Raw genomic sequence first — 23,806 nt, forward strand, 5'->3', positions numbered from 1 at the left:
TGTATCTAGGAATTTATCCATTTCTTGTACATTGTCCAAATTTTGGCTTATAATTGTAGTATTCTCTTACGATTATATATATTTCTATGATTATCAGTTGTACTTTCTTCATTTCTAGTTTTATTTATTTGGGCCATCTCCTTTTTTTATGAGTCTGGCTAAGGGTTTATCAATTTTATATAGATTTTTTTAAAACCCAGCTCTTAGTTTCATTGATCTTTTCTTTTTGTTCTCTATCTCATTTATTTCTACTCTGATCTTTATTATTTCCTTCCTTCTATTAACTTTAGACTTTGTTTTTTCTTCTTTTTCTAGTTCTTTTGAGTGTCATGTTAGATTGCTTATTTGAGATTTCCCTTATTTCCTGAGATAGGTCTGCCACACTATCCTGTCTCACTATCCTGTCTCACTATAGTCCTAATCCCTCTTAGGACTGCTTTTGCCACATCCTATAGACTTTGGAAAGTTGAGTCTTCGTTTTGATTAGTCTCAAGAAATTTTTAGATTTCTCTATTGACCTTTTTATTTTTTGTTGTTAGTAGCATATTATTGGAGAAGGCAGTGGCACCCCACTCCAGTACTCTTGCCTGCATAATCCCAGGGACGGGGGAGCCTGGCGGGCTGCCGTCTATGGGGTCGCACAGAATCGGCCATGACTGAAGCGACTTAGCAGCAGCAGCAGCAGCAGCATATTATTCAGTCTCCATGTGTTTGTGTTTTTTCAAGTTTTTTTTTTTCCTGTAATTGTTTTCTTGTTTCATTGTGGTCAGAGAAGATGCTTGATATGATTTCAGTTTTCTCTAATTTATTGAGATTTATTTTGTGACCAAGCATGTGATATATCCTGGGGAATATTCCATGTGACCTTGAAAAGAATATGTATTCTGCTGTTTGGGGGTGGAATGTTCTATGGATATCTATTAAGTACATTTAGTCTAATCTGTCATTTAAGGCCAATTTTTGCCTACTGATTTTCTGTCCAGGTGGTATGTTGCCAGGAGCCAGCACTGGAGTCCCCACCCATAACAAGGTTATGTGGGAGAGTTCTGGTGGGCAAGGCGAGCCAGAACTCGAGGGGTGCCCCTCTGGGCCTGCCTGAGCGTCTACCCCAAAACCAGAGTCTGTCTGTTTTACTGCTTCATGACTTTTACCAACTCCTCTGACAGTCACGGGGCGGGGGGGGGGCGGGCGGCGGGGGGGGGGGCTATCCCCGACCACCTTGTCTCTGAAGGAAATCAACTTAGAGCTCTGGCTAATTAGTCTCTTGGGCATAAGAGGAGTGTTTAAATCCAAACCCCTCAGATGGCTCTCTAACTTGCCTGACAGGCTTATCCGGACTCCTATAGCTACGCGTATGATTGTTTACAGTCTCCCAACTGCGAGAGGCACGGGAAGCTTAAGATATTCAAATAGAATAGAGCCTCTCGGAGAGTTAGAAATTGTCAGAATAGAACTAGTAGAAGATTTCATTGTTGAGCCAATGCTTTCTGCCAAGTTTCCACATCCCCTGTATTGTATCCTTGGAAGTGTATTAATTAATATAGTTGGTATGTAAAAAAAATTAGTAGTGGCCTTGGTGTTAACAACTTTAGACCCTTAAGGTAATAAATTCTTTCCTTTGTTGTAAACCCACTGCACCTTTGTCCTATAGGAATGCAACTTTAACACCTTCGGAGGATGGCGCCAAACTTTAAAATAATTACTCTTAGAGAAAATAAGTCTTATGGTTGACAAATCTTTGTCAGAGTCATAAAATGTTAACAGGCCTTCTGGCCAGAAGATGATGTAAATCACCTAAACCATTTGTATACGATAAATTTGCAGAAAAGAAAGCCTGGTCTCATTAAGGATCAAAGACTGCTGACTTTGCATGATTTCATACCCCCTATTATCCTCTATGTGCAACTTAGGGTATAAAAGCCCCTGTTGAAAATAAAGCTACGGGCCTTGTTCACTGAAACTTGGTCTCCCCATGTCGTTCTTTCTCTCACCTTCTGGCTGAATTCCCATCTGGAGCATGGAGGCTCGCCAAGCCTACTGATTTTGCCTGAGCTTCTAAGATCTGACCGGGGAGGCCTTAGTGTCTCCTCTCCTTTGGGAGAATGGGAGGACACCTGTGGCCTATGTGGGTGGTGTAAACTCCTTGTCTTGGAGTTTTATTGGTTTTCCACGTAAACCAAGTTATTTAGCCTCTTTTCTCCACTGAATTTTCTCACTGAGCTATCCCTATTTAACCACTCTTTATATCTTTATTTAACATTTAAATAAGCTATTGTTTCCTGATCGCTGACGCCATCCCCCCTTCAAATTCCCTGGATCCACCGGGGCTGGACCCTGGCAGTATGTATTTCTTTTTTTGCTCTATTAGCCTTTGCCCTGCTTCATTCTGTACTCCAAGGCCAAATTTTCCTGTTTCTACAGCCATTTTGGGGATGGTCTTGATCCCTGCTTCCTGTACAATACCATCAACCTCTGTCCATAGTTCTTCAGGCACTCTATCTATCAGATCTAATCCCTTGAATCTATTTGTCACTTCCACTGTATAGTCATAAGGGATTTGATTTAGATCAAACCTGAATGGTCTAGTGGTTTTCCCTATTTTCTTCAATTTAAGTCTGAATTTGGCAGTAAGGAGTTCATGATCTGAGCCACAGTCAGCTCCCTGTCTTGTTTTTGCTGACTTTATAGACTTCTCCATCTTTGGCTGCAAAGAATATAATCAATCTGATTTTGGTATTGATCATCTGGTGATGTCCATGTGTAGAGCCTTCTCTTGTGTTGTTGGAAGAGTCCGTTTGCTATTACCAGTGCGTTCTCTTGGCAAAACAGAAGAGTTATACAAAAAAGATCTTCACGACCCAAATAATCACGATAATATGATCACTCACCTAGAGCCAGACATCGTGGAATGTGAAGTCAAGTGGGCCTTAGGAAGCATCACTATGAACAAAGCTAGTGGAGGTGATAGAATTCCAGTTGAGCTCTTTCAAATCCTAAATGATGATGCTGTGAAAGTGCTGTAGTCAATATGCCAGCAAATTTGGAAAACAGCAGTGGCCACAGGACTCAAAAAGGTCGGTTTTCATTCCAATCCCAAAGAAAGGCAATGCCAAAGAATGCTCAAACTACCACACAATTGCACTCATCTCACATGCTAGCAAAGTAATGCTCAAAATTCTCCAAGCCAGGCTTCAAAGATATGTGAACTGTGAACTTCCAGATGTACAAGCTGGATTTAGAAAAGGCAGAGGAACCAGAGATCAAATTGCCAACATATGTTGGATCATCGAAAAAGCAAGAGAGTTCCAGAAAACATCTATTTCTGCCTTCTTGACTATGCCAAAGCCTTTGACTGTGTGGATCACAACAAACTGTGGAAAATTCTTCAAGAGATGGGAATACCAGACCACCTGACCTACCTCTTGAGAAATTTGTATGCAGGTCAGGAAGCAACAGTTAGAACTGGACATGGAACAACAGACTGGTTCCAAATAGGAAAAGCAGTATGTCAAGTCTGTATATCGTCACCCTGCTTATTTAACTTATATGCAGAGTACATCATGCAAAACGCTGGGCTGGATGAATCACAAGCTGGAATCAAGATTGCCAGGAGAAATCTCAATAACCTCAGATATGCAGATGGCATCACCCTTGTGGCAGAAAGGGAAGAAATACTAAAGAGCCTCTTGATGAAAGTGAGAGGAGAGTGAAAAAGTTGGCTTAAAGCTCAACATTCAGAAAACGAAGATCATGGCATCTGGTCCCATCATTTCACGGCAAATAGATGGGGAAACAGTGGAAACAATGAGAGACTTTATATTTCTGGGCTCCAAAATCCCTGCAGATGGTGACACTGCAGCCATGAAATTAAGACACTTACTCCTTGGAAGGAAAGTTATGACCAACCTAGACAGCATATTAAAAAGCAGAGACATTACTTTGCAGACAAAGGTCCATCTTGTCAAAGCTATGTTTTTCCTGTAGTCATGTATGGATGTGAGAGTTGGAGTATAAAGAAAGCTGAGCACCGAAGCTTTGATGCTTTTGAACTGTGGTGCTGGAGAAGACTCTTGAGAGTCCCTTGGACTGCAAGGAGATTCAACCAGTCCATCCTAAAGGAAATTAGCCCTGAATATTCATTGGAAGGACTGATACTGAAGGTGAAACTCCTTTGGTCAGCTGATGTGAAGAAGTGACTCATTTGAAAAGACCCTGCTGCTGGGAAAGATTGAAAGCAGGAGGAGAAGGGGACAAGAGAGGATGAGATGGCTGGATGGCATCACTGACTCAATGGACATGAGTTTGAGTAAACTCCAGGAGTTGGTGATGGACAGGGAGGCCTGGCATGCTGCAGACCATGGAATCAGAAAGAGCTGGACATGACTGAGTGACTGAACTGAACTGATATATTTCAGAGTTTTGCTTACCATGATGTTTGTGTGTGTGTGTGTGTGTGTGTGTGTGTATTCATGTATATTACATATAATATTTGTTTTACATTTTCAATTTCTTTGTTGAAATTCTCACTGTGTTCCTCTAGCCCTCTCGTGAGTTTGGTGTGCTTTTTTATGAATGTAACATCAATCATTCTATTAAATAAATTACTTATCTCCATTTTATGAGAGGTTTTTGTTGTTGTTCTGATGTTTTATCTTGTGCTTTCATTTGGAACATATTTCTCTGTCTTCTCATTTTGTTTGGCTTTTTTTTGTTTGTCTCTATAATTTAGGTGAAATAATTACCTCTCCTGCTCTTGAAGGTAATGTCTTGTGTGGGAGTGTCCCTATGCTGACCATGTGTGCCCAGTGGCTTTGGCAGGAGGGGTGAGGCCAAACAAGCATGGGCAAGGGCTTTTTTCAGGGTTTTCTGAAGTTTTTGCATTGGCAGGGTGGGCTGGAACCTGTTAAGGCAAGGACTTGTTCTAAGGTACATGTGCATTTTGATGTACGAGAGGATTTTATTATTTCCTTCTAAATTGTCAGCTCTTTTAGATTAAATTTCTAATCTTTTATTTCCTACAACATCTAATACATGTTCTTTGCACATATTGAAACCAAATAATTATGGTTTAAATAAATGAGGTGAGGCATAACTACTTTAATGCTCATTAATGGAAATTTTTAAAAAAATTTACACTTTAAGGGAACTTTAGAATAATTTATTCTAAGTTCTTCATATTACATATAAGAGAATCAAGTTCTATAAAGGTCTGTCACTGTTATCAAGATCTCAGCAATTAAGAAGCATATATTAGGACAAGAACCAAAGTCTCTTGATTCAGAGGCAATGCTTTTATGTATTTTTAACTATACTACTGTGCCTTTTTGAATGTATAAGTTATCTTGTGAATCTTTTTTGATGCTTTACATGATAATGTGTCCAATTAGTTACTTAATTTTCAGTGATAATTTCATAAGTTATATGAAGATCTTTGTTAGATAAGTAATATTAAAAAGTAAAATTTTCAGTTCTATAAATAATTTTTTAAAAGAAACCGTGAATAACTCCCTTTAATGCAAACTAGAATGAGGAAGAAGATATATGACTATTACAAAATGAAATCTCATATAAGCATATTTATTGCCTTTTCTAAGAAAGATTTTAAGAATAAAACTACCCTTAGAACTCACACAGAACTGGACCCCATGTTCAATGGCAAATTACTTTATTAAGAAACTTAGTACAGGTATGTGATTAGTCAATGATATGAATATAAACCATAAATAATACCTACTTTGGTTAAATAGTTTTATTTATACTAGCAGGCTAGTTTATTAATGCAGTTCTCTGATTTTGCATATATATTTTTATTCATGTATTTTGCATTTGAATACATTCAAACTGTATAAATGTGTATAGCATTAATTTATTATGATTGCCATTTTATATAGATAATTTGATTCCCTCTACTTTAAAAATTGAGATCCAACCAGTCCATCCTAAAGGAGATCAGTCCTGGGTACTCATTGGAAGGACTGATGATGAAGCTGAAACTCCAATACTTTGGCCACCTCATGCGAAGAGTTGACTCATTGGAAAAGACCCTGATGCTGGGAGGGATTGGGGGCAGGAGAAGAAGGGGACGACAGAGGATGAGATGGCTGGATGGCATCACCACCTTAATGGACATGGGTTTGAGTGAACTCCGGGAGTTGGTGATGGACAGGGAGGACTGGCGTGCTGCTATTTATGGGGTCGCAAAGAGTTGGACATGACTGAGTGACTGAACTAACAAACTTTAAAAGTTAGCAAACTTTGTAAGTCTTAAAGGTTAATACTGTGGTGTAAGTAAAACATGTCTTTGCTTTAAACTCTAGCAAACATTACATTCTCAGAAAGACTGGAGCATGGTTTCTAACTGTCTTTAATATTTTCTATTTAAAAGGTAAATAAGATTTGTGGCCGTCCAGTCAGAACACCCACACAAAGCCCCCGTTGTTCTTTTGATGGAAGCAAAGAGAAGCATGGAATGAAGATCTCTATAAGAAACGGTGAAGAGACACTTGCCAACAGAAGAAAGTAAGACATTTGTTTTACAACCAGAAAGAGAAAGAAAGTAAGCCATTAATTTTACAAGAGAATAGAATGTTTTCAATTAAGTAGAACAAAATACAGTAATGAAACAAAAGATCAACTTTAATTACCTTTAAAATTCAGCGCTTCCTCCTATTCTGTTAACTAGGAAGACGGGTTCAACTCAGAAGACCAAAATACCTAAGATGAGGGATATTTTTTTTTGTGCAATATGGCCTGCCTTACACACATATGATCATGGTACACTTCAAATGTGGCCGGTGTACAGTGTTAGTACAGCAATCTGTAACACTTAGTCATCTTGCTTAATTGAAACTATGCCCATTGAATAGTAACTCCTTATTTCCCCCTCCTTGTGGTAAACAATATTGAGTTATATACTTCAGAGTTCATAAAGAGGGCAGATCTCATGGTAGGTAAGTGATCTTACCACAAAAAAAAAAAAAAAAAAATTAAATGTGGCTAGTGTGACTGAGGATTGAATTTTTAATGTTACATAATTTCAATTAATTTTAGTTAAAGTTTTACATGTAACCCAACCAGTCCATTCTGAAGGAGATCAGCCCTGGGATTTCTTTGGAAGGAATGATGCTAAAGCTGAAACTCCAGTACTTTGGCCACCTCATGCGAAGAGTTGACTCATTGGAAAAGACTCTGATGCTGGGAGGGATTGGGGGCAGGAGGAGAAAGGGACGACAGAGGATGAGATGGCTGGATGGCATCACTGACTCGATGGACGTGAGTCTGAATGAACTCAGGGAGTTGGTGATGGACAGGGAGACCTGGTGTGCTGTGATTCATGGGGTTGCAAAGAGTCGGACAAGACTGAGTGACTGATCTGATCTGATCTGATCTGATCTGAATGACTACTATATTGGACAGAATGCAAGACAAAGAGTGTTCATATAAATGATGTGACAAATGTTACTGAATGTTAGGTATCTATTAAAAGAAAATAATGGCAATACCTTTTATCTTGAATGCTGAAATTTCTATCTGTTGACTCAAAATTATAAGCATTGATTTAGTGGCTTGCTTCTGTAACTCACATTTCTATACTGTGCCCATTATTATTTCACTTGTTAAATTAAAGCCTTCATTAGTATCCTTTTGGTTAATTGGTGATTAAACTAAAAACTGTTTAATATTGGAGGGAACATTTGTTTTGGTATTCAATTGACCAGTACAATGGCAAATAGTTTTTCAGTAGTTTTACTTGAACTGAAATTCAGAATTATGTGTTTGTTTATTAATTCAAACAATTATTTTTAACAATGCCTTTTGGAGAATTCAGTGTTTTACATAGATTTGGAGAAGGTGATGACACTGCACTCCAGTACTCTTGCCTGGAAAATCCCATGGATGGAGGAGCCTGGTAGGCTGCAGTCCATGGTGTCACTAAGAGTCGGACACGACTGAGCAACTTCACTTTCACTTTTCACTTTCATGCATTGGAGAAGAAAATGGCAACCCAGTGTTTTTGCCTGGAGAATCCTAGGGATAGGGGAGCCTGATGGGCTGCCGTCTATGGGGTTGCACAGAGTCGGACACGACTGAAGCGACTTAGCAGCAGCAGCAGTACTCTCTATAATTTAAAATTGGTTTCTTTCCTTTTGGGATAGTGCTCTTACTTGCCTCATCCTCTCCTCAGTTGGGTTATAAGCAAGGGATGAAGAACTGAGCTATTGCTGGCTATGTGCTACAATAGCAATACAGTTAGCACAATGTTTGCATATAAAGTAGCTGTGATTTTTTGGGGGGGAGGAGTAGTTTTCTTTTTTCAGTTTAAGCATTTATAGTGATCAGTAGTCGTTTCTTGCATTTGAGAAATCGGTATGTGTTGGTTGAGCTTCCGGGTGGCTCAGTAGTAAAGAACCCACCTGCCAAGCAGAAGACACAGGTTCTATCCCTGGATTGAGAATAACCCCTGGAAAGGGAAATGACAACCCACTCCAGTATTCTTGCCTGGGAAATCCCATGGACAGGAGTCTGGTGGGCTACAATCCATGGGATTGCAAAGAGTTGAACACTACTTAACAGCTAAACCACCAGCACCACATGCTTTGGCTATGGTGGTTCTTATAGTAAAATCCACGTAAGGAAGATCTTAAGTTCCTAAAGGTTATGGCAGTTTCACCACCAAAGTGACCTTGATACTGGAAAACCAAGATAAAACCCAATACTTAACATGGTTTATTCCCTTGCAAACTAAGACCATGCAGGTGAAATGTTACAAAATGACTCAAGAGCAGTGAGGGGGCTTATCTAAATGGAAAGTTTTTTAAGAATCTGTCCTGGTCATTGAGTAGACCCCTATGTACCAGTCTTGCAAACTTTCTATTTCTATGCTCTTGACCAGTCAGTCACCATTAGCCATTTCCTGTGAATAAGCATAAGCTCATCATAGGTTAATTTCTTGAACAACCAGAGGTCCTGCACTTGAGCCTACTTAGCATTTGATTTTTACACATTTTTATTGCCACTCCTGAATGGAATTTAATTGCTGTGATAGTGTATTTCTGCTTGAGGCCTATATACTGTGGAGACTTATTCATAAACAGGGGCTTCCCAGGTGGCGCTAGTGGTAAAGAACCCGCTTGCCAATGGGAGATACATAAGAGAAGTAGGTTTGATCCCTGGGTTGGGAAGATCCCTTGGAGGAGTGTGTGGCAACCCACTCCAGTATTCTTGCCTGGAGAATCCTGTGGACAGAGGAGCCTGATGGGCTATAGTTCACTGGGTTGCAAGGAGTCCGACACAACTGCAGTGACTTAGCAGAGAGCAGCATCCATTAACTAGACCTGAATATTATTTATCCTTTCTTATCGTAAGGTAGACTTTTTAAACCAAACAATGCAGAAGGCTGCAAATAAGAAAAGAGTTTATTTTGTTCTTAGGAATGGCAATTCCAGAGACACAGATTCAGGTGAAACTGTTGAAGGTGGGCAAAGAGTCAGGGGCTTATAAAGACAAAAGCCACCAAGGTTGTTAAAGTTGTCTGGAAATCATTATGATTGATTCTGATGAAAGAAAGGAAATATTTATTCTTAAGGGCTATTCAGGATTCAATTCTATTTTCGGGTTCAATCAGTGGATAGTCTGACATGAGTTATTTGGGGTAAGGATGAGATGAGTATCATTGGGCAGATATTTTGGGTGCCTGTATTAAGACAATATGTGGTCGAAGGTCAGATTCCATCCAGGCTGAAATATGCATACATCACACTTCCTCAGCAGACTCCTGGTTCCATTTTAGAAAGCTTTGTTGGAAATACCATTTTGATTTTCCTTTCACAACCTGAATTTTATTTACCTTTCATCAATTGATCTTTCCCCTTGAGGTCATAAATTTTGATTGAAGTAGATGGGGCAGCATAGGAATAGGTGCTTACTGAGTCTGGGCTACCTTCCAGGCATCTTGTGATTTTTCCATCTGCTTGAGCTTGATTTCCAGTAGATCACTTCCCCTTGATGTTATATTGCTTTAATACAAGCCTGATCTTACAGCCTGGCAGATCAGATAGCACTTAGCTCCTCATGCGCATCTCAGGTCGCAGAGTCACTTGCTGGCTTATGGTCAAATGTGCAGTTTCTGTCAGAGTCCAGTTGTAAACCAAACAGTTGACCAACATATTGAGTGACGGATCCACCAACCGATCAGTCAATCAACTAACCAAAAATAGTGTTCAAAAAAAGAAAAAATGACTTTACTCCAAAACTCTTGATGTCTATACTTTGATTTTTCTAATGGGGCTTTCAGGAGTCTCTGCAGAACATGTTTATTTGCTACCAATACTTCAGTTATCATTGAATAAATGAACTAGGTAGTCTAGACTCAACGTCTGAGCAGCTTGGTGATATTTTATAAATGCATTATAGCAGCATGCTATGTTGTAATACGTGTATAATATGTTTTCTCTAACATGCAAAGGGATCCAAAAATTTCTGTGCTTCTTCCTGTGCTCTAGGTTATCTGTGCAGAGATTTGCCTTTTAAATTAGAAGAATATCACAATTAGATTTAGACTACTAGACATTTAGAAACCCTGCTGAATTGTCAAGCACTCAAAATGTCAATATTTTCCCCATCAGAGTCATTCACTTGTCTACTAAGTTATCTAGGATAATGTGATCAATATTTGATTATCAGCTTGGTGTCCTGTAGGATGTCTGGATGATTGTGGCTCTTGTCTGTCATGGAGTGGGAGAATTGCCTTGAGGTCTAATAGTGACTGTTCTTGCCAGCTGAAAGTGAAATGTTTCTAATTGTCCTTACTAATTGGTAAGGAGAGAAGAGCATTTGTCAAATCATTAGCTGGATAGCAGGTGGCAGGACATGTTTTGATTTGCTCTAGCAGACAACACATGCAAAGGAGCATGTAATTGGAGTCACTGTCTGACTCTGGTTATGCTAATCCAACCTTTCTCCATGGCCACCCCATGCGCACAGACTGGCCGAGCAAGTGAAGTCAGTGGTGAGGTGTTAGGATCACGATTATTACACTTTTCCTGGCTTCATGACCCTAAACTGAGCAATTCCCTAAGCATATTGTGATAGTGTGAGATAAGGTAAGAAATATATATTTGTTCTTTGATACCATTTGTGACATAGAATTACTAAAATGCTTGGATCTTCCTAAGTGATGAAAGCAGAATGGTATTTTTTGTTCTCTTAATGAGGTGACTTTTGGACCCCACCTAAGTATGGGGGCTGGTTATCTGGAAAGTCAACATGTGATTAGAAGGTTGGAACTTTTAAAACACAAAGCTCTCTCTTTCTCTCTTTTTTATTTTTTTGGCTGAGCAGCATGTGGGATTTTAGTCCCTGACCAGGAATAGAACCCACACCCTCTGCAGTGGAAGTACAGAATCTTAGCCACTGGATAGAGCAGGGAAATTGCTGAAGGTTCAAACTTTTAGTCTCACTTTCCAGACTCTGGTGAGGGGGAAGAGGTCACGGGGTTGACTCAATTGCCAGTGTCCAATGAGTTAATCAATCACAGCTGTGTAATGAAGCCTCTGTAAAACCCCAAAGAAGGTGCCTTGGAGAGCATCCTGGCTGGTGAACACCTGGAACTGCTGGGGGAGTGGCCTGCCAGGAGAGAGTGAAAAGAAGCTGTACGTTCCATCCTCCAGTACCTTGCCCTGTGTAGCTCTTCCATCTGGCTGTTCCAGAGCCATATCCTTTTATAATAAACTGCTGACCTAGTAAGTAAACCATTTCTTGGAGTTCTGTGAGCTGCTCTAGAAAATTAATCAAATCCAATAGGAGAGGAGGTCATGCAACACGTGATTTATAGCCAGTTGGTCAGAAGTACAGGTGACAACCTGGACTTGAGACTGCCATCTGAAGTGTGTGTGTATGTGTGTGTGATGGTAGGGGGCACCATCTTAGAGGACTGAACTATTAATTTGTGGAATCTGATGCCATTTCTGAGTATGTAGTGTCAGAATTGAGGTGGATTTTCAGACACCCTGCTGCTGTGGAAAAATCACTTTTGCTGCTGTGGAGTCCCCTACTTCCTCTCTACCAATTGGTATCCTCTCTTATACCAATTCTCTACTGGAATTGGTATCAGAACCAGTCAGATATAATAGTCCTTTGTTTTACTATTTCTGTACAAGAGGTGGTTTTAGGGACTTCAGTTTGGCCCTTGCTGCATGAGTTGAGGAACCAGTATGGGGACTGTGTGTCTTCTAAAAACATATTCTGAAGTGTGAAATAGACAAACTTCTGTGGACTCACTTGGCCCAATGTGAGCCTAAAATTTAAACTCCCTTAACCTCTGTAAGCCCCAGTCAGATGGAGAGAGAAGAATGGCATTCTGGGTCTTTAGGATTATAGTTAACTGACAGCTGGTATGTATTCCTGGGAAGTAAAAAGGCCACAGGTCCCTTAAGGGAAGATATAAAGGAAGATTTATGCTATTTAAAGGTTGGACTTGTGCAGGGATCTTTTCAGGAGAACCCAGCCTTACTATTACTATAGTGAAGGTATGTGGAGGCTGAGATGAGGGTTAGGATGGCCATTTTTTGTGTTAAATAAAGTGACGTTTTTTTATTTTTAATTTCCAAGGATTTTTTTTTTTCCTGTACTGTCTTTTTTTGTTAATTCACATCCCACTGTTATTTCATGGGTGAGCTAGTTTCTTATCGCTCATATGTTAACAAGTAAAGTTTAATTATATAAGTTAACTAATACAAACTAATATAGTTTTAAAATTTTAATCATTTCCTACAATTCTGTTTTTCTGTCTTCTCTGAATTTCCTTTTCTTCTGTTTGTTCAATTTCCTACAAGATTCCTTTGAAAATTTAATTTATCCATTTGTAGGAGTTTCTTTTTATGTTTTGTATATTGTATATTAGTTTTAAACTGTGAAAACATGTTCTATCTAAGATGATATTTTAGTTAAATGTAAAAAAATGAGTTTATGGGTAATTTAGTCTAAAGTGATCTTTGTTAAAAATTCTTAAGTTTACAAAATATGTTTTCTTGTATAAAAATGTCTTTCCTGCATCAATTGAAAAATATATATTGTTTTTCATACTAGCACTATAGTTTTGTTTCTCACATTAATATATGCAGAGACTACATCTTTATATATGCCATATACGATGTAAAGTTACAACTTAAGTTTTCAATTCTGAGGCAGATTTCAAGGGATGCTCTAAAACAATCTATCATTTTCCTTTTCTCGCTAATTTTTTAAAAAGATTTATACTCATTCAAAGTTCCCAAAGATAGATATACTGACCTGTTTTAAGCTCTCTATGAAATTGCTGTTTCCTTTTTTTTTCTATTTTCTTTTGCTCTTAAAGATTTTGTTAATCTTGTGAGCTCTCTTATTTGCTCTTTTACAAAATTTTCTTAGATGTTTGTGGAATTTATTTTTTCAAATACATTTTCTAATCTTGAGTTTTGATGAAAGTTATATTGAATACGAAGACTGATTCAGTCAAAGATATGTTTATAATGCTGTATATGGCTGCTTTTTTATACTCCATTTCTAATGGTCAGTCTGTTCATGGGACTGGGTTGTCTCTGTGGGTCATCATATGGTGCCCTGGTACAGCCATTCTGCTAAGAAGCTTGCTGTACCTGGTGAAACTCATATACACTAGAGTCCACCTTCTTAGGAGGTATCCCTGGGAAACTTGCTTATATCTGATATAGTTTGTAAAATGCAGCAGTGTCTTTGACACTGTTTTACCATGTAAATGAAAATAAACACTATTTTATTTACTAAAACCTTAAAACTGTTTTTATATATAAAGAAGTCATGCTGCTGTTGCTGCTAAGTCACCTCAGTCGTGTCTGATTCTTTGTGACCCCATGGACTGTAGCCCACCAAGCTCCTCTGTCCTTGGAAATCTACAGGCAAGAATACTGGAGCAGTTGCCATGCCCTCCTCCAGGGGATCTTCCCAACCCAGGGACTGAAGCCATGTTTCCTGTGGCTCCTGCACTGCAGGCATATTCTTAACTGCTGAGCCACAAGAGAAGTCCTAAATAAGACATCAGATCAGATCAGATCAGATCAGTCATTCAGTCGCGTCCAACTCTTTGCGACCCCATGAATCGCAGCAAGCCAGGCCTCACTGTCCATCACCAACTCCCCGGAGTTCACCCAGACCCACGTCCATTGAGTCAGTGATGCCATCCAGCCATCTCATCCTCTGTCGTCCCCTTCTCATCCTGCCCCCAATCCCTCCCAGCATCTGAGGCTTTTCCAATGAGTCAACTCTTTGCATGAGGTGGCCAAAGTACTGGAGTTTCAGCTTTAGCATCATTCCTTCCAAAGAAATCCCAGGGCTGATCTCCTTCAGAATGGACTGGTTGGATCTCCTTGCAGTCCAAGGGACTCTCAAGAGTCTTCTCCAACACCACAGTTCAAAAGCATCAATTCTTCAGCGCTCAGCCTTCTTCACAGTTCAACTCTCACATCCATACATGACCACAGGAAAAATCGTAGCCTTGACTAGATGAACATTTGTTGGCAAAATAATGTCTCTGCTTTGGAATATGCTATCTAGGTTGGTCATAACTTTCCTTTCAAGGAGTAGCGTCTTTTAATTTCATGGCTGCAATCACCATCTGTAGTGATTTTGGAGCCCCAAAAAATAAAGTCTGACACTGTTTCCCCATCTATTTCCCATGAAGTGGTGGGACCGGGTGCCATGATCTTCGTTTTCTGAATGTTGAACTTTAAGCCAACCTTTTCACTCTCCACTTTCACTTTCATCAAGAGGCTTTTGAGTTCCTCTTCACTTTCTGCCATAAGGGTGGTGTCATCTGCATATCTGAGGTTATTGAGATTTCTCCCAGCAATCTTGAGTCCAGCTTGTGTTTCTTTCAGTCCAGCGTTTCTCATGATGTACTCTGCATATAAGTTAAATAAACTGGGTGACAATATACAGCCTTGACATACTCCTTTTCCTATTTGGAACCAGTCTGTTGTTCCATGTCCAGTTCTAACTGTTGCTTCCTGACCTGCATACAAATTTCTCAAGAGGCAGATCAGGTGGTCTGGTATTCCCATCTCTTTCAGAATTTTCCACAGTTTCTTGTGATCCACACAGTCAAAGGCTTTGGCATAGTCAATAAAGCAGAAATAGATGTTTTTCTGGAACTCTCTTGCTTTTTCCATGATCCAGCGGATGTTTGCAATTTGATCTCTGGTTTCTCTGCCTTTTCTAAAACCAGCTTGAACATCTGGGTGTTCACGGTTCACATATTGCTGAAGCCTGGCTTGGAGAATTTTGAGCATTACTTTACTAGTGTGTGAGATGAGTGCAATTGTGCAGTAGTTTGAGCATTCTTTGGCATTGCCTTTCTTTGGGATTGGAATGAAAACTGACCTTTTCCAGTCCTGTGGCCAGTGCTGAGTTTTCCAAATTTGCTGGCATATTGAGTACAGCACTTTCACAGCATCATCTTTCAGGATTTGAAATAGCTCAACTGGAATTCCATCACCTCCACTAGCTTTGTTCGTAGTGATGCTTTCTAAGGCCCACTTGACTTCATATTCCAGGATGCTCTCATCTTTTAAAATTACATTGTTATAATTTAGACTTAGTTTCTTTATTGGCATATCTTATAATAAAATTTTGTTGTTTAAAATTATGGTAGATTTATGGCACAGGATTTAAAACATGTATATTTTGAGGTCTTTGTGGCAGAGTAAGAGTTTAATTTATATATTTTCCATTATTTAAACAATTCTTTTGAGGTTATATTTATATAACCATTTTTGACATAACTAATTTGATCTCTTTGAGGTGAGGTAGCCAACAGTATTTACTAAACAATGATTAAGATTTTGTTTTTTAAGTGGGATGTTTTGGCCAAGGCTTGATAGGCCCTGTGAGATCTTGACCCCATGGCTCTCCAGCCTCCTACAGGCAAGTTCTCAGCATCCTCTGCCCCCAGGTGACAGGCTGCCATCAGGCCTCAGGTTTGCAGATTGGCCCTTGTGCCCTTGGGCTTCCCAGGCAGTGCTAGTTGTAAGGAATCTGATGGCCAGTGCAGGAGATGTAGGAGCCACGAGTTCAATCACCAGTGAGTGATTGAGTGGGGAAGATCCCATGGAGAAGGGCATGGCAACCCACTCCAGTATCCTTGCCTGGAGAAACCCATGGACAGAGGAGCCTGGCTGGCTACACTCCATGGGGTTGCACAGAGTTGGCCGTGACTGAAGAGACTTAGCACATTTAGTCCATGGTGTCAAAAACCAAACTCTGTACTGAATTAAGAAAAAAAGGCAGAAAGTTGAGTTTATTACAAGAATTGCATCCTGCAAAATTGGAAACTCAAGGCTATGGGAGCAGTGAGTTCTGAGTTGCTAACAGACTAGAGGATTTTATGGATAAATATGGAGATTATTTGTTTTTTTCAGCTAATTGGTTGCCTACTGGTCTTCTTTCTTATTTGGATTAGGGTAACTGAATTAGGGGAGCAGGAAGTTCAGAGACAGCATAAAAAGACTTGGTGTTTGAGGGATTGGCTGGTGTTCTCTGCCAATTCATGAAACGAGCTGTCAATTCCTGTAAGATTAGGTTAAGTTTCCTTTATACATCTGCATTGACCATCTCTGTTTTGTTCTTGACATAAATGACTCAATATTAGGTTGGTTCTACAGCGTTTTACTAGAGAAGGCAATGGCACCCCACTCCAGTACTCTTGCCTGGAAAATCCCATGGAAGGAGGAGCCTGGTAGGCTGCAGTCCATGGGGTCGCTAAAAGTTGGACACAACTGAGCGACTTTACTTTCATTTTTCTCTTTCATGTATCGGAGAAGGAAATGGCAACCCACTCCAGTGTTCTTGCCTGGAGAATCCCAGGGATGGCAGAGCCTGGTGGGCTGCCGTCTGTAGGGTCGCACAGAGTCGGACATGGCTGAAGTGACTTAGCAGCAGCAGCAGCACAGCGTTTTACATTGACATGTAATATACTGAAGTAATAGTTGGGTTTAAGGCTACCATCTTTTTATCTGTTTTCCCTTTACACTATGTTTTTCTTTATTCCTTCTTTCTTTCCTTCTTTTTTTTTTTTTGGTAAACATGTACCTTCTTGTCTTGGTTATTTTCTCTCTTTAAAAATTCATTTATTTTTAAATGGAGGATCATTGCTTTACAATATTGTGTTGCTTTCTCTTGTTTTCTTTTGAGTTTAGCTGGTATTTATTGTTTCTTGTCTTCATAGCTTTTTAGATTTGTGTTTGTTTATTCTGCTTTTAATGGTTGTCATAGGGATCACAATATGCACTTTTAATTTTTACCTTCTACTTTAAATGAAAAGTTTTACCATTTCGTTGAACGATCTAAGCACCTCAGCAGTTTCACTTCATTACTGTCTTACTGTGGCTTTCCTTGTAGCTCAGTTGGTAAAGAATCTGCCTGCAATGCAGGAGACCCAGGTTCGATCCTGGGGTTTGGAAGATCCCCTGGAGAAGGAAATAGCAAGGCAGTATCCTTGCCTGGAAAATCTCATGGACAGAGGAGCCTGGTGGGCTGCAGTCAATGGGGTCACAAAAAGTTGGACACGACTGAGCGACTAACATTTACTCTCTTACTAGGATTTGTGCTATTTTTGTCAACAAATCTTATTTCTACCAACATTTTAACAACCACCAAGACCTTTTGTTATTTTGTCTTTGAGTGGTCAATGTTGTGCTGTGCTTAGTCACTCAGTCATGTCTGACTTTGTGAACACATGGACTGTAGCCCACTGACTCTGTCCATGTGGATTCTCCAGGCCAGAATACTGGAGTGGAAAGCTGTTCCCTTCTCCAGGGCATCTTCCCAACCCAGGAATTGAACACAGGTCTCCCACATTGCAGGTGGATTCTTTACCATCTGAGCCACCAGGGAAGCCCAAGAATACTGGAGTGGGTGGCCTATCTATTCTCCAGTGGATCTTTCCAATCCAGGAATTGAACTGGGGTCTCCTGCATTACAGGCAGATTCTTTACCCTCTGAGCTACCAGGGAAGCCCTAAAAGTAGTCAATATTTACATGTAATTACTCACATATTCTTTCTGGTACTTTTTTTTTTTTTTTAAGTTCCATAAGTTCATCCAGAATTGTTTTGCTTCAGCCTGAGTACTCATTTCTCATTGCTTATTACTAGTGATGAATTCTCTCAGCCGTTGTTTGAACCTACCTTCATTTTTCAAGAATATTTTCACTAGGTCTAGATCTTCAAGTTGTTGCCAGCTACATTTTTAAAACTGTAAATGTCTAAGCCATGATTACATTTATGACATGGTACTCCATTAAGTAGCATGAAGGCTTTGATGGAAACATCTAATGTGAAAGGTAACTAAGGCCGTGAATGTTGCTGGTGCCCTGCTCGCATCCCTTTGCCTGGTCACTTTACCTGCTTCTTGGCCACTGTGTCCTGGCTGCTGATAATGCACAGCTGCCTTATTATCTGGGGTATTTCCCTCAACACATATGAGCCTTCTTTATTGGTTATGTATTGCTACCTAACCAATCATTCCAAACTTAGTGGCTTAAAGCAACATAAGCATTTATTACATAACATTCTGTGGGTCAACAATTTGGGAGCTGCTTAACTTGGATTTTGGCTCAGGGTCTCTGGAGATTGCTTTCAAGAAGTCAGTCTGAAGGCTTGAGTGGGACTGGAGTGATTATCTCCCAAGAGAGCTCACTCACACATAGCTATTGGCAGGAGGCTTCATTTTTTTAAAAATATATTTATTTATTTTAGGCTGTGCTGAATCTTCATTGCTGACCAGGCTTTTCTCTAGCTGTCGGAAGCTTACTCTCTGGTGGTGCAAGGGCTTCTCATTGCAGTGACTTCTCTTGATGAGGAGCACAGGATCTAGAGCCACGGGCTCAGTAGTGGTGCTACCCGGACTTAATTGTTTTGCAGCATGTGGAATCATCCTGGATCAAGGATCGAACTTGTGTCTTCTGCATTGGCAGGCAAGTTCTTTACCACTGAGCCACTACTTGGTTTTTTGTCACAATGACTTCTGCACAGAACCGCTTCAGTTTTCTCACCATTTTGTGGCTGGTTTCCCTCAGTGCAAGCAATCTAAGAGAAAGTAAGGCAGAAGCTGCTGAGTCTTTTATGATCTAGCCTCCAAGTCCCACATGGTCATTTTTGGAATATTCTAAAGGTTCTACGTCCAACGTAAGAGAAACCCAAGTAAGATGGTAGGTGTTGCGAGAGGGCATCAGAGGGCAGAAACACTGAAACCATAATCACAGAAAACTAGTCAATCTGATCATACAGACCATACCCTTGTCTAACTCAAGGAAACAAGCCATGCCATATGGGGCCACCCAAGACGGACGGGTCATGGTAGAGAGGTCTGACAGAATGTGGTCCACTGGAGAACGGAATGGCAAACCACTTCAGTATTCTTGCCTTGAGAACCCCATGAACACTATAAAAAGGCAAAATGATAGGACACTGAAAGAGAAACTCCCCTGGGTGTTAGGTGCCCAATATATGCTACTGGATATCAGTAGAGAAATAACTCCAGAAAGAATGAAGGGATGGAGACAAAGCAAAAACAATACCCAGTTGTGGTTGTGACTGATGATAGAATCAAGGTCTGATGCTGTACAGAGCAATATTGCATAGGAACGTGGAATGTTAGGTCCATGAATCAAGGCAAATTGGAAATGGTCAAACAGGAGATGGCAAGAGTGAACGTCCACATTCTAGGAATCAGTGAACTAAAATGGACTGGAATGGGCGAATTGAAGAATGGTGCTATGCTATGCTATGCTAAGTTGCTTCAGTCATGTCCGACTCTGTGCGACCCCGTAGACGGTAGCCCACCAGGCTCCCCGGTCCCTGGGATTCTCCAGGCAAGAACACTGGAGTGGGTTGCCATTTCCTTCTCCAATGCATAAAAGTGAAGAGTGAAAGTGAAGTCGCTGAGTCGTGTCCGACTCCTAGTGACCTCATGGACTGCAGCCTACCAGGCTCCACCGTCCCTGGGATTCTCCAGGCAAGAACACTGGAGTGGGTTGCCATTTCCTTCTCCAACATGACTACTATAAAAACTATAGCTTTGACTATATGGACCTTTGTTGGCAAAGTGATGTCTCTGGTTTTGAATATGTTGTCTAGGTTGGTAGTAGCTTTTCTTCCAAGGAGCAAGCATCTTAATTTCATGGCTGCAGTTACCATTTGCAGTGATCTCAGAACCCAAGAAAATAAAGTCTATCACTGTTTCCATTTTCCCCATCTTTTTGCCATGAATTGATGGGACCAGATGCCATGATTTTTGTTTTTTGAATGTTGAATTTTAAGCCAGTTTTTTCATTCTCTTCTTTCACCTTCATCAAGAGGCTCTTTAGTTTCTCTTCATTTTCTGCAATGGCAGAATAGCCAAAATGCAGAATAAGTGTGAACTAAGGCAGAAGTGACAGACTTTATTTTCTTGGGCTCCAAATCACTGTGGATGGTTGAAAGGTTGTTGCTGACCCATGCAAAGATGCCGGGATTCTTGGCCTCCGGAGGAGAAGAATTCAATCTGGGGCCAGAGATGAGGATTGATCGCTCAGAGCTTTTGTGTAATAAAGTTTTATTAAAGTATAAAGGAGATAGAGAAAGCTTCTGACATAGACATCAGAAGTGGGTAGAGAGAGTACCCGTTTGCTAGTGTTAGCAATGGAGTTATATTCTCTCCAGTGAATCCAAAGAATGTCTGGAGGTTGTAAAACCTCACCAGACCTACTCCCATAATTTAATTTTAAAATAACAGGATTAGTCAGAAGGTTTAATCCAGAGACTGTCCTCAGGCAGGATACATTGTTATATAATCCTAAGGAATGTAGAAGCAAAAGAATTTATCCTTTCTTCCTCCTTGAGAATTCCAGACCCCTCTCTCTTTGGGGACCCCTAGACTTCTTATCAACCTGCCTATGAAATGACTCTCTCATGGTGACTGCAGTCACAAAATTGAAAGGCAAAGTTTGCTCCTTGGGAGAAAAGGTATGACAAAAGTAGACAGCATATTCAAAAGCAGAGACATCAGTTTGCTGACAAAGGTCCATATAGTCAAATCTATGGCTTTTCCAGTAGTCATGTACAGGTGTAAGAGTTGGACCATAAAGAAGGTTGAGCACCAAAGAACTGATGTTTTCAAACTGTGTTGTTGAAGAAGACTCCTGAGAGTCCCTTGGACAGCAAGGAGATGAAAACAGTCAACCCTAAAGGAAATCAATCCTGAATATTCATTGAAAGGACTGATGCTGAAGCTCAAGTTCCAATACCTTGGCCACCTGATGTGAAGAACTGACTCATTTGAAAAGACCCTGACGCTGGGAAAGATTGAAGGCAGGAGGAGAAGAGGACAACAGAGAATGAAATGATTGGATAGCATCACTGACTCAATGGACGTGAGTTTGAGCAAACTAAGGGAAATAGTGAAGGACCCGGAAGCCTTGAGTGCTGTAGTCCATGGGGTCACAACTAGCTGGATATGACTTAGTAAGTGAACAACAACAACAAAGGAACAAGTATCCTCACCTGTCCTAAATACTGATATTTCTCTCTGTAGTCCTAAGTCCTAACTTTTTTCTTTTTTTCCTTCCTCTTCTTCCTCTGAATTCCTACAGAACCTTTCTGTTAAAAGCACTGCCTTCTTGTTCTGTTTGTAACATTTGAAGAAGGAAATTGACTTATTAAAGTCTGTCTCTGGATCTCTGTGCTAAGCTTGTTGATTGAGTCTGGAAAAAGAGGAGCTAAACTACAGTTTATAATTATTTTTTTTTTATCACGTTTTGGAGATGCATTTTGTTGGTCAAAAATTCATTTGGGTGTTTCCAAACCTGAATGAACTTTTTGGCCAACCCAATACTTATTTAGGCTACCCAGTGTTTCCCATGTATGTAGTGTGCAAGTAATGAGCTAATTGGAGACTTGGAATGATTGATACATACCAGTTCTGGAGGTCTCTGAAAGTTGACACAAAGGTAGGAAAAGCTACTACTCCTTTAAACATCTAGCAAAGCATCACTATTTAGCTTTCCTTGGGCAGAAACCAAGTCAACACAGCTGTAAAGAACATCACACTCATATAACTAAACCAGCCCGGGCAGAGTGCTTTTGCTGTGGCAGTTCCTGCTCTCTGCTTGATTTCTTGAAGTTAGCTGGTAAGAATAAGCTATTAGCAAGCTTAAATCGGTGATAATTAGCTGTACATTATTATTTCAAAGTGGTGTGGCTGTGCCAATTAAGTGGGTAATTAGGAAAACCCCAGGACAGTAAATTAAGGCAGAGTCTCAACACCAGTGCCCCATCTGTTCTACAGCAAGCATTCCAATTAGCCAAGCTTCTCATTTAAGAATATGCCAATTAAGGGGATGGGCTGCATGCATAAGTGTGTATCAGGGAAAATAGAGACTGTATTAGGTCTTAGTAAATGTAAAATATTTTTAATGTCATAGGTGATTTTGATCTAAAGGTGGGGAAAGGAGAAATTTTAGATATCCTGGATTTTTAATGTTGGAAACAAAATATAATTTAAATTGTTTTCTGAGTCTTTGTTTCTCTTAATTTTCTCTTCAGAACTGAACTGAGATATTGTATCAACAGGAAGTTCCATTCTAATGTGATTACTAAATCTCAATTTGAGTGAGGATTTTACCACTTGGAACATTAGACAGTTTTATTTGTTGAGGATGAGAAGTAAAAAGGACATTTTAAATTGCACAGTTTAAGGAGAGGAATGAGTCAGGGCATCATTCTTATTCAGGATGGGTCTGTCTATGAAAGCAAATTAATTTATTCCTGTACATCTCAAAAGAACATGGTGATATGGTTAAAAATAAGTAAATTATAATAGGAAAAATTTTAAACATATACTGAATGAAGAATACTCAATATTATATTTAGTATGATTGCAAGACAGCTCAGAAGGCTCAGTTAGCTTTATTAAATAGGATCAGTTAGCTTAAAATTCATGAATTCATAGCTGCACTGTCAAATACTTTATTAGTGAAAGCACAGTTAATTTTTAAAATTCTTGATGTGTGTCTGGATACATGTATTCTTTTATATGAGTAAGTCATTATTGACACACTGAGCTTAATGAATTGTATATACACATAATCAGCGGATGAAAGTATCCGCAGTTCAGGAAAAAGTCAGCTCTTTGAGAAAAAAACTACTAGCATTTGTAGGACTGGAGAAAACAATTTCCAATCTATTTCCTAAAAGGAAGTTAGTGCTTCTTTGAGGTGCCATGGATATTTATTACCTGTAAGTTTAATTTACTAAAATAAAGGTCATGTTCCCTTCTATGAGAACATTGCTGTTTAATTTAAAACAGTGCTTAGTGAGTAGTGGCAGTGAGGGCACCCAGAGCAGGGCAGGTCAAGGCATGCCTTTGGATGGGGGCGAGAGGCCAGGCCAGAGCAGGGCTAAAAAAACAGGAGCACAAGGCAGGCCAGCGTCAAGCCCTGTGTGAGTAATGGAGAGCAGGACCCCTGGGGTCAAAACCCAGGCACACAGGAAGAAGGAATGCCAGAAGGCAGAGCAAACATGTGGCAAAAGTTTAGGCTAGTGGTGCTTAACCTTTTGTGGGTCATGTATCCCACTGAGAACCTGATAAAATTTCTCAGAACAAGAGAGTTCATAAACAAATACATGTAAAATTTTGCTGCACTGAAAAGCAAATTGCTCCACTTAAGCTGAGTATTCAAAATAACGACTTCAAACTGGGTTTGCTCTACATTTTAGATGTTCATGGATAAAATTAATGACCATTTCATGAAATATCTG

At 39.9% G+C, this 23,806-nt stretch overlaps 1 protein-coding gene across 10 annotated transcripts in view; it reads left to right on the top strand.

The window, feature by feature from the left end:
* Positions 1–23,806, top strand: part of GPC5 (glypican 5) — a 1,588,740-nt gene that overhangs the window by 361,251 nt on the left and 1,203,683 nt on the right. For all 10 annotated transcript variants that reach the window (XM_070799873.1, XM_070799876.1, XM_019971624.2 and 7 more), the window contains one exon: positions 6,386–6,519. In XM_070799873.1, coding sequence (XP_070655974.1) covers positions 6,386–6,519 — 134 coding nt within the window. The remainder of the gene's footprint in view (positions 1–6,385; positions 6,520–23,806) is intronic.

This window comes from Bos indicus, chromosome 12 (assembly GCF_029378745.1).
Source record: "Bos indicus isolate NIAB-ARS_2022 breed Sahiwal x Tharparkar chromosome 12, NIAB-ARS_B.indTharparkar_mat_pri_1.0, whole genome shotgun sequence".
NCBI lineage: Eukaryota > Metazoa > Chordata > Mammalia > Artiodactyla > Bovidae > Bos > Bos indicus.